We start from the raw sequence: 15,900 nt of genomic DNA, 5'->3' as shown, positions 1-15,900 counted from the left end.
CTGGAAAGGAGCTTTTATTGAGAGCAAAACCGCGTTACATGCTGGAGCGCCGCGGAGCGAACAAGCGCGGTAGGCATGGCCCCGCTCCCGGCGCAGGGGAAGAGACACAGTGGTCACCCAAACCCACAGGTACAGCCCGAAAGCGAGCCCAGGAATCACGGCACAACAGCAAGTCTCGGCAGGGCAGAGCTCTTTTTCTGTTACAGTTTGCTCTCAAAATTTGTTTTTGATTTCACTCAGATATCGCATTTTTCTCAAGGACTCGCTGCCCAGAGCATCCAGCCGCCCCTCCGGTACCCCACCAGCAGCTGCACGAGTTAGGGCAGGGAGGGGATCCGGACGAATGTATTTACTACACTCACGGCTCTTCATCTGCACTGTGAATAAACAGGGAGAGCCCTGCCCACACCTGGCATCAGGGCTTTGGGAAGCGTGCGGGATGGAGAGCAATGGCATAGCAGAAATCTCGCTGGGATGGCACCCGTGCCCCCAGGCTGCAGCACAGAACAGACCACTGCGCTTAGGGATGCTCGGATTTTGTCTAATTGACAGCACAAGCCCATCCTACAAGTGACCACAGCACTCAGCCATCGACTGTGCCCTCGACATGCAAGTTAAGAAGCAGCCCTGGGCAGCCGTGTCCCAGCAGTGACCAGCTGAGCTCCCTGGGCAGTGCAGTGCAACAGCACACATCAGGTCTAGCTGGCATTTTCACTACTGCTGCTTGCTGAAAAGCCTTCTAAAAATAAAGCAGACTGCAACAAAACAAAACACTAAAAGATTCACAAGGCAGTACTATAATCTTTTAAATTTTAAGGTAAAGTTAAATTTCATACAAATAAACTTCCAAAAATATTTTGCAAACTCTGGCATATGGCTATGATACAGTATGTACAAATAAAATATCAGAATGGTTACATTTTATTGCTTTTTTTCTTTATTTGGTTAAGGATTTATACAGTAATGTATAAAAGGGTATGGGAAGTGGCAAGAAGCAAGTGTTGGCTTCTTGTCCTCTCTGAAGCCAAGGTTGGTTGGTTTGGTTTTGTTTTAAAATACAGCGTTTTCAAATGTCACATCAAAAGCATTTTGGTACTGGGTGGCATCTGCATTACCCAAGCAGGATAGAAGAGCAACAGTGAAAGAAGCCTAGGAAATGGGTAACAAGGCTCCAATTTATACATTCCTTTGCTGATTCATACTTCCAAAATACAATTATTGATAAAACATCCAGTCTGAAGTAATATAAAAGTCAACAATTATGAACTGACTTCCTCATAAGCTGATGTTTCAGCAAGGTGGGAAATTTCAACTCACTAATCATGCAAAAAACTCTTAACAGGATCAGTGATATTTGTGAGCAAAATCACCCAACTTGGCCCTGTGATCTAGTCTGCAAGAGAGAATCCCCTCTGCAAAAGTCATTTTTCTATGTTCTGAGTTTAGATCCACTACTATGACAGATCTAAGTTCCTCTAGTAAGGAAACCTCACTTACAAACTGTGTGTCAGTACAGAATGATGATGTGATTGCACATGCCTACACAGCTTTTTACATCCTTCTGTTGGCAAGGAGACAAAAAATAAAGGTACCAAGAAGGGATCACGGTCACAACAGCCAGGAAAGAGCTCACAAGTGTTCTCTGGGCCTTCCCACCTGCTCACACTCCTGGAGTGTATCAGAGCACCACTGAGATATGAACTGCTCCGGTGCTGCTCAGCAAGCTATCTATTAAAGCTATTAAATATGTTCATTTAAAAAAAATAAATAGACAGGCTCATCTCACAAAATATAATCTGAATGCAACACAGCAAAGCCTAAACAACGCTGAAGTGAAAACTCAAGCACTCAGCAAGTTAATTGCTCCTGTAGGCTCATGATATAAAAACACTTTCAACTCTTCCCTTTAAAAATACATCCTGCTATAGATGGGCATGACTAACCCCTCCTGCTTTCCTCTGACTGAGGCCAAATTTATTCATGGATATAGTTAGCAAAAATCAGAAATTTAGCTGAATCTCTTAAACCTCCATTCCAGGCTCAGTTTCTCATAAACAGATTACTACCAACACAGCCCCTGACACAACTTGTCCTTAAATATGCATAATTTACTCTATCTCAAATATTTACAAGCAGAAGCAGCCCATCTTCACAAGACAGATTTCCCTTCTGCTCTACATAAAGTGCAGCTCTCTAATTTAAGGCAAATTTCAGTGAAATATAAAACCATAGTTTTATTTTAGTATGTATACATTTTAAATTATAAGCAATAACTCCCTTGAAAAGGAAATAACGAGAGGAAAATGTTTCCAAGTTTGGGAATTTTCTTGATTTTAACAAAGTCCCAATATTATGTCCTATCGACATACAAATTTGTAAATTTCTTTTCAATAAATGCAACTGAAAAAGAGGTGGTAATGTGTACAGTAATTTAGCTCCAAAGATCAGTAAAACACTGGGAAAGTGCAGCCATAGTTTTTCATGTCTGTAGCTTCCTTTAGCTACAGTAACATCCACCAATATCACATTCCTAAACACATACCCTATAGACCTAATGCTAATCTCAGTTCTTTTAGCGTGTATTTTTCATCTCCATCTGTGTCAAACTCCCTAAAGCTCTGTGATTCTTGGGCTGTGGAGCCAAACAGATTTTGAAGGTCTTTGTAAGAGAGTTTTCCATCAGCATCTGCAGGTGCTTTTTCAAACACTTTTTGAAGATCTGCAAAGAGAACAAGGACTGAGAAACAGCTCCTCTAAGTACACAGGAATATCCTATAAGCTGCTTTCCCAGTTTTACAGCACTGGCTCTTAGTACCCAGTGATTACAAACAGCATCCCTGAGTGAGGAGTTTGCCTCCTGTGTTGTCACAAGCTGCTGGTAGCAGTTTAGGAGAAAAAAACATGAACATTTCTGGATTAAATTACACTAAATCTGAAGAAAGTAATCCCCATTTCGGGCTACAACTAACAGCCCATTTTACAACCACTAACTGCATACAGATGCAGTTATCCCCCAATAAAGCAAGCTCTGAATGACTGTTGCTATACCAACAGGACAGATGATATAAAGGGAAAAGTGTCTATTCACTTCCTGATGCAAAGAGTTGCCCTTTCAGGAGCTGAAGAGACTGAACAGCAAGATCCAGAAACCATTCATCTGACCAGGCAGTGTTCTCTTGGAAAAAAAAATACAGACCAGAAAAAAGCCCCAGAACATACACACTCATAGCTACTTCTTTTTCCTTCAGCATGTTAATTCTGCCCTTGACTTTTCTCCCAGTCTCTGGGGCACTCAATGTAATACTTTGGTACTCAAAACAATTATAATTCACTAATAATGCACACTTCTCCTTAAATATCACTTTCTTTTTTTTTTTCACATACTCTTCTTTCAGTTATTTTCTTAATTGCTTTAAAAAAAGACAAAACATTATCGTTAAGCTTTTAAAATTGACCTCACACCTCCCAGAATGTTTATACTTATCCTCTCCTAAACATTTACATGAAATACTCAGAAGAAAAGGTCAGCCTAAAACGGACATACCTTCAATGCTGGAAATTCCTGGTAAGGACAGATGGCTCAGCTGCCCATTTCTCTCTGTGTAGTCACCAGCTGACCTTGAAGCCACCCTTGAAAGGTCTGTGGGTTTTGCTGTAGTACTCTGACTAGTTTCAACTGTTATGAAACAATTTCTATTAGTCTTACTAATTCCACAGAATTACAGCTACCTAAACCAAATAAAAATCCAATAAAACTGATTTTTTTAATTACACTAGCTCTATGGGATAAGAATATTTCAGAATGTAGCAATATTGTAGCTGGAATATTTCAGAATGCAGCAATATTGCCCCTTTTTACTTTAATTGAAAGAACAGTCACACAGCTTTAATCTTCCATTCTGTACTAGGAGGTGTTTATTTACTTGCTATTTATAAACTCCCATACAAAGAATGACTTGGGAGTGTTTTCTGCTCCCCACTCTGAGGGTGCTGAAGAAGCTTCATTAAGCAAATTGCATCTGCCCACCTGGGTTGCTTTCACCTTATCAATACCAACATTCCCCAACAACAAGGCGTAAGTTTCCAAGCACCTGCTTGGAATGAACAAGCAGCACAGTTCTGTTGTAATAAAATATTTAAAAATCTGATGTTCAGCAGAAGTGCAGAACTGAAGTCAGCAGAGGCAGAGACCTTTCCTCCCTGTCACACTTACATTTTGAAAAAGCAAAACCAGATGTTATAAAGTTCTACAGTTAATCACTGCCTGCCCTCAGTGATTGATCCATGTGAATCCTGCCATACACCTTTTAAGTCACCTTCAAACTTTTGGAGCCATAAGCAGTTTTCTGTTTTAGCAACATCAGTTTCCTACCACTTTAACTAAAAAAGCCTTCATCAAAATCTTAAGGAACAGTCTAATTATCCACCTTAATTAGTTACTCTTTAATTACACAAGGAAGCTCCAGGTTCATGGATTACTGTTACAAGACATTCTTACCATTCTTTGATGCCTCAATGGGTCTGTCATTTTCTGACTTGCCTGTGAGAGCACTGATCAGCTGAAGAGTCTCTTTTAGTTTTGATACCTGAGGATCTCTAGTAGTTCCTGCTTCCTGCACATGTACCAAAAAAAAAAAAAAAAACCTTAAAATGCACCTCTTCAGTAAATGTAGAAGACCAGAAAATGTAGTCATTTAAAATATGTCAGCACTTCTGACTGACTTTGAGGTATCCAGGCCGATCAAGTTTAAAATTATAAACAAGATTTAAAAACAATAAATAAATAAATAATCTATAAAACAATACAATGGTCTGTAGGAAAACAACAGAATAAGTACCTCAACCTGAAAAACAGTCAATTATTTTGCATACACTCATTTCAAAAGCATCTGATGTTTACTTTCTGCATTTCCTACAGAAAAGAGCAAGACACTGGAAAGGTGTAATATAAAACAGTCAAGCATACTCGGAGTGAACACTTACAAATTAACTAAACTGCATCATTGTTTCAAAGGTTTGTCTGCAGTAGTGAACACCTTTGTGCAGGAGCCACTGCATCTCTATTAAAGAAAAATTCCCATATTTTTTAATCTGCAGCTTCCTAGCTCTATTAATTGGTACATTCCCAAGGACAGGTTGAGTTCACATCAGTACAAGCCCAGAACTGACAGTGCAGCCTGCTCACTCACCCACCTTCTTTCCAGCAGATGGAAATTAAACTCAGCAGCATCCCCTCCTATTCCCAGCCCACAGTTTGGCCATTCAGTTGTACTCACTCCCAGCCAGAGATGGACCATTACTGAGAGGGGCTTTCAGCAAGTCCTTGACTCCACTAGTGCCTCTTTGCAGACCTTTGCTCAATTAAGGTCCATTTAAAACATCTTTAGAAAGACAATTACATGCTCTACTAATCCACTGTAATTTGTATTTCCTTACTTTACCTTCAGTTCTTTATTTGACTGAGTTTCACTATCTAATTGATCTTCATTTTCCACTTTTAGAGAGGTAGTTGCATTATTCCCCTAGAGAAAAAACAGAGCAGAGTTTATTCATGTGCTTTTATTTTCTACAACAGAGTTTCTTTCTTTCAAATTTGGCAAACATTAAGCAGAGGTAAACCAGGGCAGATATACTATAGAATAAACATGAAGTCATAAAAATGGGTTATATAATTTACCACAGCAACGTCAGCATATGCTTTTATTGCTAAACGTACAGAACATGTTCTCACAGACTGACCCCAGTGTGGCCAACAGAAAACACTGGAAGAATTTATGAAGGAAAATTTAAGAACTTATTTAGGAGGGATTTTTTATTATTGGGTTTTTTTAGAATTTAACCACTGTTGAACAAATGCAGAGTCCCACTTAGTTCCTCAGTGGGTCTTAACATATCTATGCCAGAGTGATTCCTAAAACATAGCTCAGTTTGTGAGTCCTGCCTCATAAAATAACCACCCAACTCTTAAATGTCACAGTGTTTTGGACACTTTCCTGTAGATATTGCAGAAAAGAAATTAAATACTGCTTCTCAGACACTCTTAATACTGGTTATCTGCTCAGGAACAAACTCCAGCCTTTTATAAATGAAGTCCTAAACATCTCAAGTTTCACTCTCATATTTTCTTGAGTTAGCTCTGAAAAGCTGTATCTGCAGTGTAAGGGAAGTAGTAGCCTGAGGAAACACCCTGAGCCATCAGACTCTTACCACAATGGTGGATGAGTTCTCTCTTTTGTCCAGGCTTTTCACAACCAGGGGAGAGTTTTCCAACAGCGTAACTTTCCGGCTGAGGTTGCCAATGGCTGAATCCACATTTAGAAGCTTGATGTCATTCAACTTTTGGTACACCACTACAGTATTATTTAGCTGTTCCAAAGCTGCACGCAGTGCCTGGCTTTCCTGAAATATAAACAGAGCACGTGTCAGTTTTCCCAACCTCTGCAGCAACTCCTGCTATTAACAACACGACTGACCCAGTTTAACTGAGCAGACTTCAGGCTGGCTCTCCACTGACACCACTGAAAACATCCAACTGGAAGCTTCCAGAAAGTTATTCCAGCTATCTAAAAGTTTGAAACTGAGATTCTCCCCCAGGGCTAACCTCTTTGTTGCTAATAGAATCACTTCAGCTGTGCAATGAACACAGAAAGTCTATTCATCTCATTTTCCAGGTCAAGCTTTGTAAGCACAACAATGATTTTTCTCAAGAAAGCATGTACTGGGCATATTTATATACAGGATTTATTTTTGAGGAAGATACTGACTGTATTAAATGTAAGTAAATGCAGTCATTCTCTTCTAACCCATTCAGCTGAACACCTACACATTAACCTTTTTATTTTTTTTGGTTGCTGAATTAATGTTTTCCACACCTCATTACAGTGAGAGTGACTCAGTACATGCCACTCCCAAGTTTGCTCAGATTAGCAAGTGGCTGCCATAAAATCCACTCCACTAAAAGCCTTTAACTTATTTTCATTTACTTTAGCAAAGCACACCTATAATTTGTCAGACATTGGTTTCACTCTTTTTACTACTCACCCAGTCAGAATACAAAATACCCCTCTCTCAGACTAGGGCACTTTCCTGTTTGCACATACACAGGAACAAACTAGAGCAAAATTATCTTATTATTTGCTTTAAAGCATGCTATTTGCATTGTCTTGATAAAAAACATACTTTTTGCACACAACAGTACTGCAAAACACACTGGTAAGTTACATATCCATGACACTTGTAACAAAATTCCTTATGCAAGGGAGAAAAATACCTTTTTACAGTATTCTGTCTGATTTCCCTCAGTCCTTGGCACAACAGTGGAGGGAAGTGAAGGCAGCTGTTTTAATTCCTTCTAAGGAAAGAAGCAGAAAAATGTGTTACAAAATCCCTATGAATAAGTGTTTAATAACTGGCAGACTGTAGCTAAAGAATGATTTGTTACATGTACAGTCACTCAGGCCTGCTATGCATGCAGTATCTTAACTAGGCTAATACTTAAACACTTAAGGTCCAAATTTATTTTCATTAAACCCTCCTAATTAACTCTTCACCATTTAATGAAGTATTATGATACACATTTCACTGCTACCACACACCCTGCCATATCTGCAACGTTTTCAGAGCACCAAGTGACTGAATCAAGCTTAATTATGTGTCTAATTTTGATTTTATCTGCAAGAATTCTTGTATTGCAGTTTAGCTGAAAAACTGCAATTATTGGTTCAGTTTGTTAATGCCAAGTGAGAGGTCAGGATAAACACAGTGAGTAGTTTCTGCTGAAGACAGTCAGTCATTTCATCCTTACAGAGATTCTTAATTCAATCAACAAACTATATCAATATTCTGACAACCCCAAAATTCAAGCATTTCTTTAACTTGCTTCTTATTAGGCAATGTGAAAGCAGTGCATTTTTCTTACCACATCATTCTGGAGTATTTCTATGGATTTCTTGTATTCCTCAATAGCTGTCTGTATATTTTCAACATCATGAGCCACACTGGTAAGGGTGCTACCTATGTTGGCTACAGTCTGCAATAAAAAACATGACAGAAATCTCAGCCTTCCCCAAACTGCACTGTCCCAAACTACCAATCAGCTAAACACAATGTTTTGTTAATGAAACTGCAGGCAGACTCCCACAAAATCAAGCACATGACTTTCAATTTGGAAGATTTTTGCACTCAAAACTGCAAACTACACCCAATGAAACCTGTGCCCTGGAGGACCTCAGGACACCTTCAGCAGTAAGGACAAAAGCCACTGCCCAAGAGGAATTCCCTCAGTAATCCTTCAAGATTTTAACACCAGCAGGCATCCTTATTTCCAGGAATGGTACCTACAAGGAAAAAGGCTCAAGATAACCAAATCCCACATAAGAAAGGCAATCTTGTCATAGGATCACTTAGGCTGGCAAAGACCTCTAAGACTGAGTCCAGCTGTTAACTCAGCAATGCTGTCTACCACTAATCCATGTCCCCAGGCTCCATCCATGTCCTTTAAATACCCTCAGGGATGGCAACTGCAGTAGCTCCCTGTGCAGCCTGCTCCACTGTTTAACAAAAGTGAAGAAAATTTTCCTGTAATCCAATCTAAACCTCCACTGGCACAGCTTTAGGTTATTTCCTCTTGTCCTATCCTGCGTCACGTGAGAGAACTGACCCCCCACCTGGCTGCAACCTCCTTTCAGGGAGTTGTAAAGAGCGATAAAATTCCCCCTGAGCCTCCTTTTCTCCGAGCTAAACACCCCCAGCTGCTCCTCCTCAGACTTGTGCTCCAGACCCCTGAATGTCCTTCCTGAATTGAGGGACCCAGAAGTGGGCACAGGATTCGAGGTGCGGTCTCAGCAGTGCCTAGTACAGGAGGACACTCACTGCCCTGGTCCTGCTGGCCACACTCCTCCTGACAGCAACACGCCTTCAGACTTGCTTCTGACCAGGACACAGTGAAAATCCAGCCTGCTTGTAGCAGCAAATAAGGAGCTTAGAAACAGCTTTGTACTCCTCCCAGAAAAAGAAATCCTGGCAGCCCCATCAGCCAAACCACACTCATTGCTTTGCATGTCACTATCTTGTTAATTATACATTAATTTTGTAGGGATAGGAAATGAGATGTGGCAACCCATAATGCCACAAAGACTGGACTAACATTAGGTGTTAGCCCAACATAAATGTTTATTGCTAAATAAACAGAACTGCCATGGAATAACCAGGCAGATTTCAAGAAGCCATTCTTTTAACCTAAATAAATAGGACAGTTCTTTGGTAAAGAATGCTCAATAAGGCACACAGAATGACATCATATTAACAGACAGCAATAAATTTTGTTTTCCAATTTAAAAAGCTAAACAAACCACCTATTTGCATGCAGTTATAAAACCTTTTCCAAATGTCTCACATGATATTAATTAGCAACTTGAAGGAAAGCAACCAGAAAGATCAGCTCCAAGGTACACATGGGACAGCACAATACAAACAAATGCATCTCCAAAAGGGATAAACAAAGCCTTTAAATTTTTTACCTACCACACATTATCATAGGACCATACAATTTATGAAGTCAAATTTTAAAGACAGAAGAGACAAATATTCCTTGCAACTCAGGTAGCTCCTGCTGTCAGTGCTGCTCCCAAGAGCCCAGCTGCAGCTTAACACACAGAACACATTTAGTGATAGCCACATTTACAGAACTTACCTTCTGAAGTTTCTCTACTGTGAGGGGAAGAGAAATCAGGTCAGCAGCAGATTTTATATTGTTTTTGAGATGATTTACTGTTGAGGTCAATAGTGATATCTAAAACCAAAAAGGACTAAGAATTAGGCAACACAATCCTGATTCTGACCTCCCCCAATACTGATGGCTTAATGTGTAACATTAAAACATCAGGCAATACAAAATTATACATGCACACACAAAAACCAACCCTGTCTCTAGGTTAGAAATCCTGCCTAGGCTACATTAAAAATATTCTGCCTCTTACAAAAGAGCAAGTTTTTATTTAACTAGTTTTTAAAACCAAATGAAAGCTACAGAAAACCCTTCTTTTCAGTAAGGTACCCTCTGCCAATTTTACATTCATCCTCTTAGAGAGGCTGATGACCAAGAAAGACTTAAAGAATTGTGCAAGAAGTCTTCATGTGGAGGAAACCATCACCCACTTCTGTATTTAGCAATGAAACCTGTCTGACAAAACCCACCAAAGCCATGCAACCTCTCCAGCTGAGTGATGGACAAATTTGCACCCATCATCCAAACCCTCCGCTACTACACCCATGGAACAGAGACTAAAATTCACTTTCTTCTGGTTAAAAAACAAAGTTGTTTTGCATGTTGAGGAAAAGATCCTAATTTTACATTAGATCAATGTAAACCAGCTGGCATGCAGACTCTCTAGCTCACAGCTGTGAACACCAGCTGAGATTATTCCCAGCAGCACATCCCAACAATTCACAGATAAAAAAACCAGCAAGAAAATGTTGATCCCCTGAAGATCTGGCTCAGTGTAACCAGACCCTGAAGTAACCTGAGGGCCTGCAAGAACCACATGCAAGTATCTTTAACAGCCAGGTGCAGATAAGAGCATTTCAAGTCTCATGAAGAGCCTGAATAACTGTGGCTAAAACAGTGAGATGCTAAAGAAAGCAAATCAAATTTTCAGATGTGCTCCAGTAAGCACTTAACCACCACAAGGGACTGAAGAAAAATCAATCTAAGCAGGCACCACAGTACTCTAACAAATTAGACCAGAGCAGCTGGGTCAAGAAGAGTTCCCCACACACACCTCTTGATACCATTCACTGTGAGCAGCTCTGAACTTTTACCCTCCAGGGCAGAAATTGCAGTAAAAGACCTGCTGGATGCTTCATTTGAAGTGTGAGTTAATAGAGCAGCTGAGCAAAGAGCTCTCTGCTAAGTGGCTTAGCTCTAGCCCCATCAACAGAGCCAAGATTTACACCAGCTCAGAGGCTGAGTGTGTGTTAGCAGCTTTTATATTCAGAGGACACCAGGCCTTCGTTTGCAGCAACAGGAGCTTGCTCTGAGTCAGGTAACTCTTTCAAACACTTACAAAATGTTCTCAGAAATTTGAAATGTCAAATCTCTCATCATAAACATCACAACTATTTGGCAGGAAAATTAAGAATTGCACAGTTCTTGGGTTCTTTTAAATTCTGCCTGAACTCCCTCCACTAGTTATGCAATTTCTCCTCTTGTGATCAGTCTCCAGCCCAGCTGGATGCTCAAGCTGTTTTTTGCTTGTTTATAATGAGGTTTATACTTTATTTGAACTTTAAAAATAAAAGCTACATATATGGCCACAGAAGTCCTTAGATAAAATTAATTTCCATTAAAAAGAACTGAATGGAATATTTTATTAATATTAAAAACCAAGGACTGATTCCCTCTCACCTGTTTATTGATCTCTGTGATATTGATCCAAATTTTACTCAGCCCCAGTTCTCCAGTCTCAATTTGTTCTAGCTGCTTTTGGTTCTGCACCAAATCTTCATTCAGTTTAGGAATTTCTTGGAATGAAGTCTTTTGATTAGATTCCACTAAAAGAAAGAAAAAATAATTAAAAGCAAACCAAAACAAAAATCCAGGCAAACAACACTAAAAGGCATAAAACAAATTACAAACAGCAACATCTACAACAGTGAAAGAAGGCAATAACAGTTTCTATATACAGGTTTATTGCCAGTCTGGATTCAGTGTTTGCTCAGAATGACAGCTATTTTTTGTTTTAAGAGTAGCAATATCTGCAGAGAGGACCCAGAGAGACTGTACTAAATTTAACACTTTGCATAGTCCTGTCATTCTGGCAAACCTCAGTAGGTCTTTATTTAGTGCAGTTACTTTGCATTACCTCCACAGGGGAACATGAAATAGTAATGGGCCTGTGAATAAAGAGTTGCCAACAATCCCAGGGCAAAGGAGGCAGATGAAATGAACCTCAGTGTCCTTTTCAAGCCTGCAGAGGGGCTGCTGACAATGAAGTGAATTCCAAGGAGATTAATGTAATTAGTTGCTCTGACTGACAGAAAGACAACTGAAAAAATAATGTGTAATCTTAGGCACTAATGCCTGTTGGTAAACAAGGTCCTTGGAAATTAAGTCAGTTATTACTGCAATTAATATTACAGGAAGGGGGAAACATGCAGCTCAAAGCAATTCCAGTGAGCCTCAGAAATGCAGCTCTTCCAGATCTGCAGTGACTAAGCTGTTTAGCTGTGCTGTGAGGCAATCCTAAATCCTTAGGTCTGATAAACAAATAAGCAAAGGTTTTGAGATGAAGATGACAGAGTTCTCCAAAATCTGCACACCCACCCTGTAAGGCAGCACTGGAAGGCTCCACAACAATCAGCCCTTGTTCAGAGCAGACTGCCAAGGGCACCTGTGTGACGTGTAGCTGGCAGATCCCAGAACAAACTCCCAAGTGTGACCCATCCAGTCAAAAGGAGAAGCCCAAATACACAAAACTGGAAAGCTGAGCATATTCAGAAACCCACCTCACTTCTCTTTAAGCAAGTTCTAAAAATACTTTCTAGGTGCAAAGAAATCTGCACTGGATCACCCAAGGTCCAAACAACACTTCTGGCTAAGTAAGACTTTGAAAAGTGTATTTTAGCCAAAACAGACTGAGAACTAATGTGTGCATTTGACACAAGCAGCTCACACTAAGCCTCATGTATTCATAGGGTCTTGTAGACAAATTATTTTCCATTTTGTCACTCTCACTGTGAACAGTGGGACTCCACTTGAAGAGTTTTTTGGAGCACTAGGAAGGTTAAATGCCCTGTGTTCTTAGCATCATTGCTGACAACTGAAGGGAAAACACTACATGACTTCCTCCTGTTCCAAACATACTTGACGCAAAGACATCTTGTTTATAAAAAGCACTCATCCCATGCTTACTTTGTGCAAAGGATGGCAGAACATACCAAATACTGTCACAAACACCTGCTCTTATGGGGAAAAAAGATGGATGAAGATTCAGAGAAAGGTTCCTTTTCCAAACTTGCTGTATGACAGATGGGCTACCTGCCTTTGTTTCTCTGTTCACCCACACATTTCACCAAGGCAAAATGTTACCTTTGGGAACCAGGTTGTTCTCGCTGCTTGCTTTTTTTGTTGTTGTATTTAAATGCTGTTCCTCATTATGAGGCTCCCATCCAGCTCCTAGGCATGGTATTATGATGGCAAGGAAATCTGACACGTTTATCACCAGGCAAAGCATTAAATGCACAGCTTTTCTATCAGAGCTATTAAGAGGAAAACAAGACCATCTGTAATTGCCAGACAGGGAGAACACGCTCAGGGGGAACAGCTGCTTTAACAAAGAGCTCTGTGTTGAGCAGGAATGATGAAACTTAGCTACACCAAAGCCAACAAATGCTGTCCTCATGCAAAACTTTTACCAGCAGCACACCCTTTAAGGGGAGCAGTTCATGAAGAGCAGCACTTGCTGACCCAGAACACAGAAACAGCCACTGCTGGGAACACTCACAGCCACAAAGCAGCGCCTGGAACTGAAGGTATCCTGCAGAATGGGTGGACAGCAACTACAGCTAACTTTTAGAGTTCAGTATCAGTCAACACAAAAGCACATCTATCAGCAATTCTCTGTCACCCAGCCAGCCTGTTCCACCTTGGCAGGCAACTCCCACCTCACACGCCTGAACAGGAACACCCAAACACCAACACCAAAGAATTTCTACACACACTTCCTCAATGCCTCTTTTATCACAACCAAGACAACTCCTTTGCTCACCTTTTTCAATCTACAGAGGGTTTCAAACACATCTTGTGCCCAGAGCTGAGGTACAGAGAGCCAAGAGCATACCTTGTATGCACATATCACCATTTGTTATACCTCAGCCTACAGAAGTTATTATATTGAAAATCTTGGCATGGGAATCCCGACATGGACAGAGAAAACCTGAGCTTTACAAGCAAAACACTTCATCCTAACTCCACACTTCAAAGTATTAAAAATATTAGCTCCATACCACATGTAATCTGACATAAAAGTTGAACAAGAACAGGTCAGTGCAAGCAAAATAAACATTCAGAGGATACAGAGAGAAAATATAGTACTGAAACAACATTCAAATGGCAGTAATTTCATAGCAAGTACAGAGGCGGCTTAAAAGAGTTCAAGACAAGACCATAATTTTTCTTAATTTTTTTTTCAGAATTCCCTATAGTGCTTTGACAGGTCTGATCAGAACTTGTCCTCTGGAAGAGATCACTCTGAAGACCAAAGTCAGGAATTTTAGAAATGTATACACAAGCATCTACAGGCCCACCCAGTCCAGTGTCCCTGCTCCTCAGAAGATACAGAGCAGGCAAGACTATCTAGCATTCACCTTAGATTCACCACGTCTCTCTGTTCTTGGCTCAGAGCACTCCTCAATTCAGGTGTTATTCGTCTACTCAGTATTTTCAGACTTTGACTGAGCAAGCAACCAAAGGAAATGTGAAATGGTAGCTACATTCATACTTACTAGTTCGAAACTTCTCCTTTATTGCATCCAAATCCTCCTTGAGAGCCACCTGCATCCAGACTAAGCCAACACACGCGACCACACAAGCAGCGAGAATGACAAACGCGCATAAAGGGTAACAGAACCTGCAGCACCGCAGGTAGTCTCCCCTGCAGAAAACAAAGTAACAGCTTGTGAATATACAGCAGTGTCTAGAAAAGTGATATTTTAAATGCTACAAAGTAAGGACAGCATTTTAACCACACACATTTTGGCTGACGAGGGCTAACAAAGAGCGTTTTCAGGAATAAATAAGGCTATAAAGTCAGGTCAGGGCTGTTGCTCTCTATTCAGTTTATCCTCAGTAGGCACATCTAGCATATTTAAAAGCAGCTGTCAGGTTTCCTTTACTAAAATATCCTGCTCTACCGACATCAACTTATGCCAGGCACATCTCCTGATAGCTTGAAAAACACTCTTCAAGACAAGGAATTACCATAATGTTACTTCTAGAGCGTTCTAAACTGTGAAAGCCCAGGTTTCCCTGAGACATGCCTACTTTCAGGTATGCACAGAGGCCCATTATTAATGCTGTTACTTAACTGAAAAGCTTATGTAGTGGCAAAAGCACAGCACGTCCCCCGAGAAAAGCAGCACTGTGCCAGCTCGCAGGACGGTGCCACGCTGAGCACACACACACACGCGGGTAACTGCGCCCAGCATCTCCCCCAAGTTTAGTCCACAAGGGCTTGTGCTGCGTGGAGCACAAAACAGAAAAAAAAAATTTAAAAAACGAGAAGAAGGTCGAGCGGGAGCTGTCCCTGGCCGTGGCTTGGAGCTAAATGATCTTTAAGGTCCCTTCCAATTCAAGCCACTCTGAGACCCGACAATACCTCTATCCCCAGACAGGCGACCTGGGGGTCGGACACGCTCAGTGCAGCTCCGGGTGTCCCCTGGCAGTCCCCAGACCCACACGCCCCCTTTTAGCCCCAGCCGCGAACGCGACCCGCCGAAGGCAGCGCAGCCCCGCCGCGGAGCCGGAGCAGGACCCGTCCGGGCAGCGCCCCGCACGCCCGGGACTCACTTTCCGCAGCGGCCCCGCGCCCCGGCGAACTCGTCCTCCTCGGAGCTGGACTCGGAGTCGGAGGCGGGCGGCTCGGTGCGCAGCAGCCGGTGGCCCGAGCCCTTCTTGGCGGGCTTCTTCCTGCGGCCGTCGGCGGCCAGGCCGATGAGGGCGTTCAGCTCCTTCCGCTTCTTCATCCTCTTGTGGGGCGGCGGCGCGGCCGGCGGCTGGCTCCCGCCCGCCTCCTCCTCCTTCTCCTCGGCCGCCGCCGCCGCCAGCGCGCCCCGGCTCGCCAGCCTGCGGCCCGGCGGCGGCTTACAGGCGCTCCGCGGGGCCGCGGCTGTTGCTCCCCCGCC

The 15,900-nt window shown here is 41.7% G+C and overlaps 1 protein-coding gene across 1 annotated transcript; it reads right to left on the bottom strand.

The window, feature by feature from the left end:
* Positions 1-8: 8 nt before the first annotated feature.
* EFCAB14 (EF-hand calcium binding domain 14) lies at positions 9-15,835 on the bottom strand. Its single transcript, XM_030953818.1, has 11 exons — positions 15,566-15,835; positions 14,503-14,651; positions 11,405-11,550; positions 9,692-9,790; positions 7,919-8,029; positions 7,271-7,351; positions 6,208-6,399; positions 5,442-5,522; positions 4,499-4,613; positions 3,545-3,676; positions 9-2,719 (listed from the first exon to the last, which is right to left on the bottom strand). Exons 1-11 carry the CDS (start codon positions 15,739-15,741, stop codon positions 2,544-2,546), a joined length of 1,458 nt encoding a protein of 485 aa, XP_030809678.1. The 5' UTR covers positions 15,742-15,835; the 3' UTR covers positions 9-2,543.
* Between the last annotated feature and the right edge of the window lie 65 nt (positions 15,836-15,900).

This window comes from Camarhynchus parvulus, chromosome 8 (assembly GCF_901933205.1).
Source record: "Camarhynchus parvulus chromosome 8, STF_HiC, whole genome shotgun sequence".
Lineage (NCBI taxonomy): Eukaryota > Metazoa > Chordata > Aves > Passeriformes > Thraupidae > Camarhynchus > Camarhynchus parvulus.
The sequence above is the reverse complement of the archived record's forward strand: the minus strand, read 5'-3'. Positions and strand labels throughout refer to the sequence as shown.

Coding starts and splice junctions, on each gene's coding strand:
- EFCAB14 (XM_030953818.1), bottom strand. CDS start 15,741: ATGAAGAAGCGGAAGGAGCTGAACGCCCTCATCGGCCTGGCCGCCGAC. Junction 11,551..14,502: donor AAAGGAGAAGTTTCGAACTA/GTAAGTATGAAT, acceptor TCTTTCTTTTAG/TGGAATCTAATCAAAAGACT. Junction 5,523..6,207: donor AGAACTCATCCACCATTGTG/GTAAGAGTCTGA, acceptor TTTTTTCTCTAG/GGGAATAATGCAACTACCTC.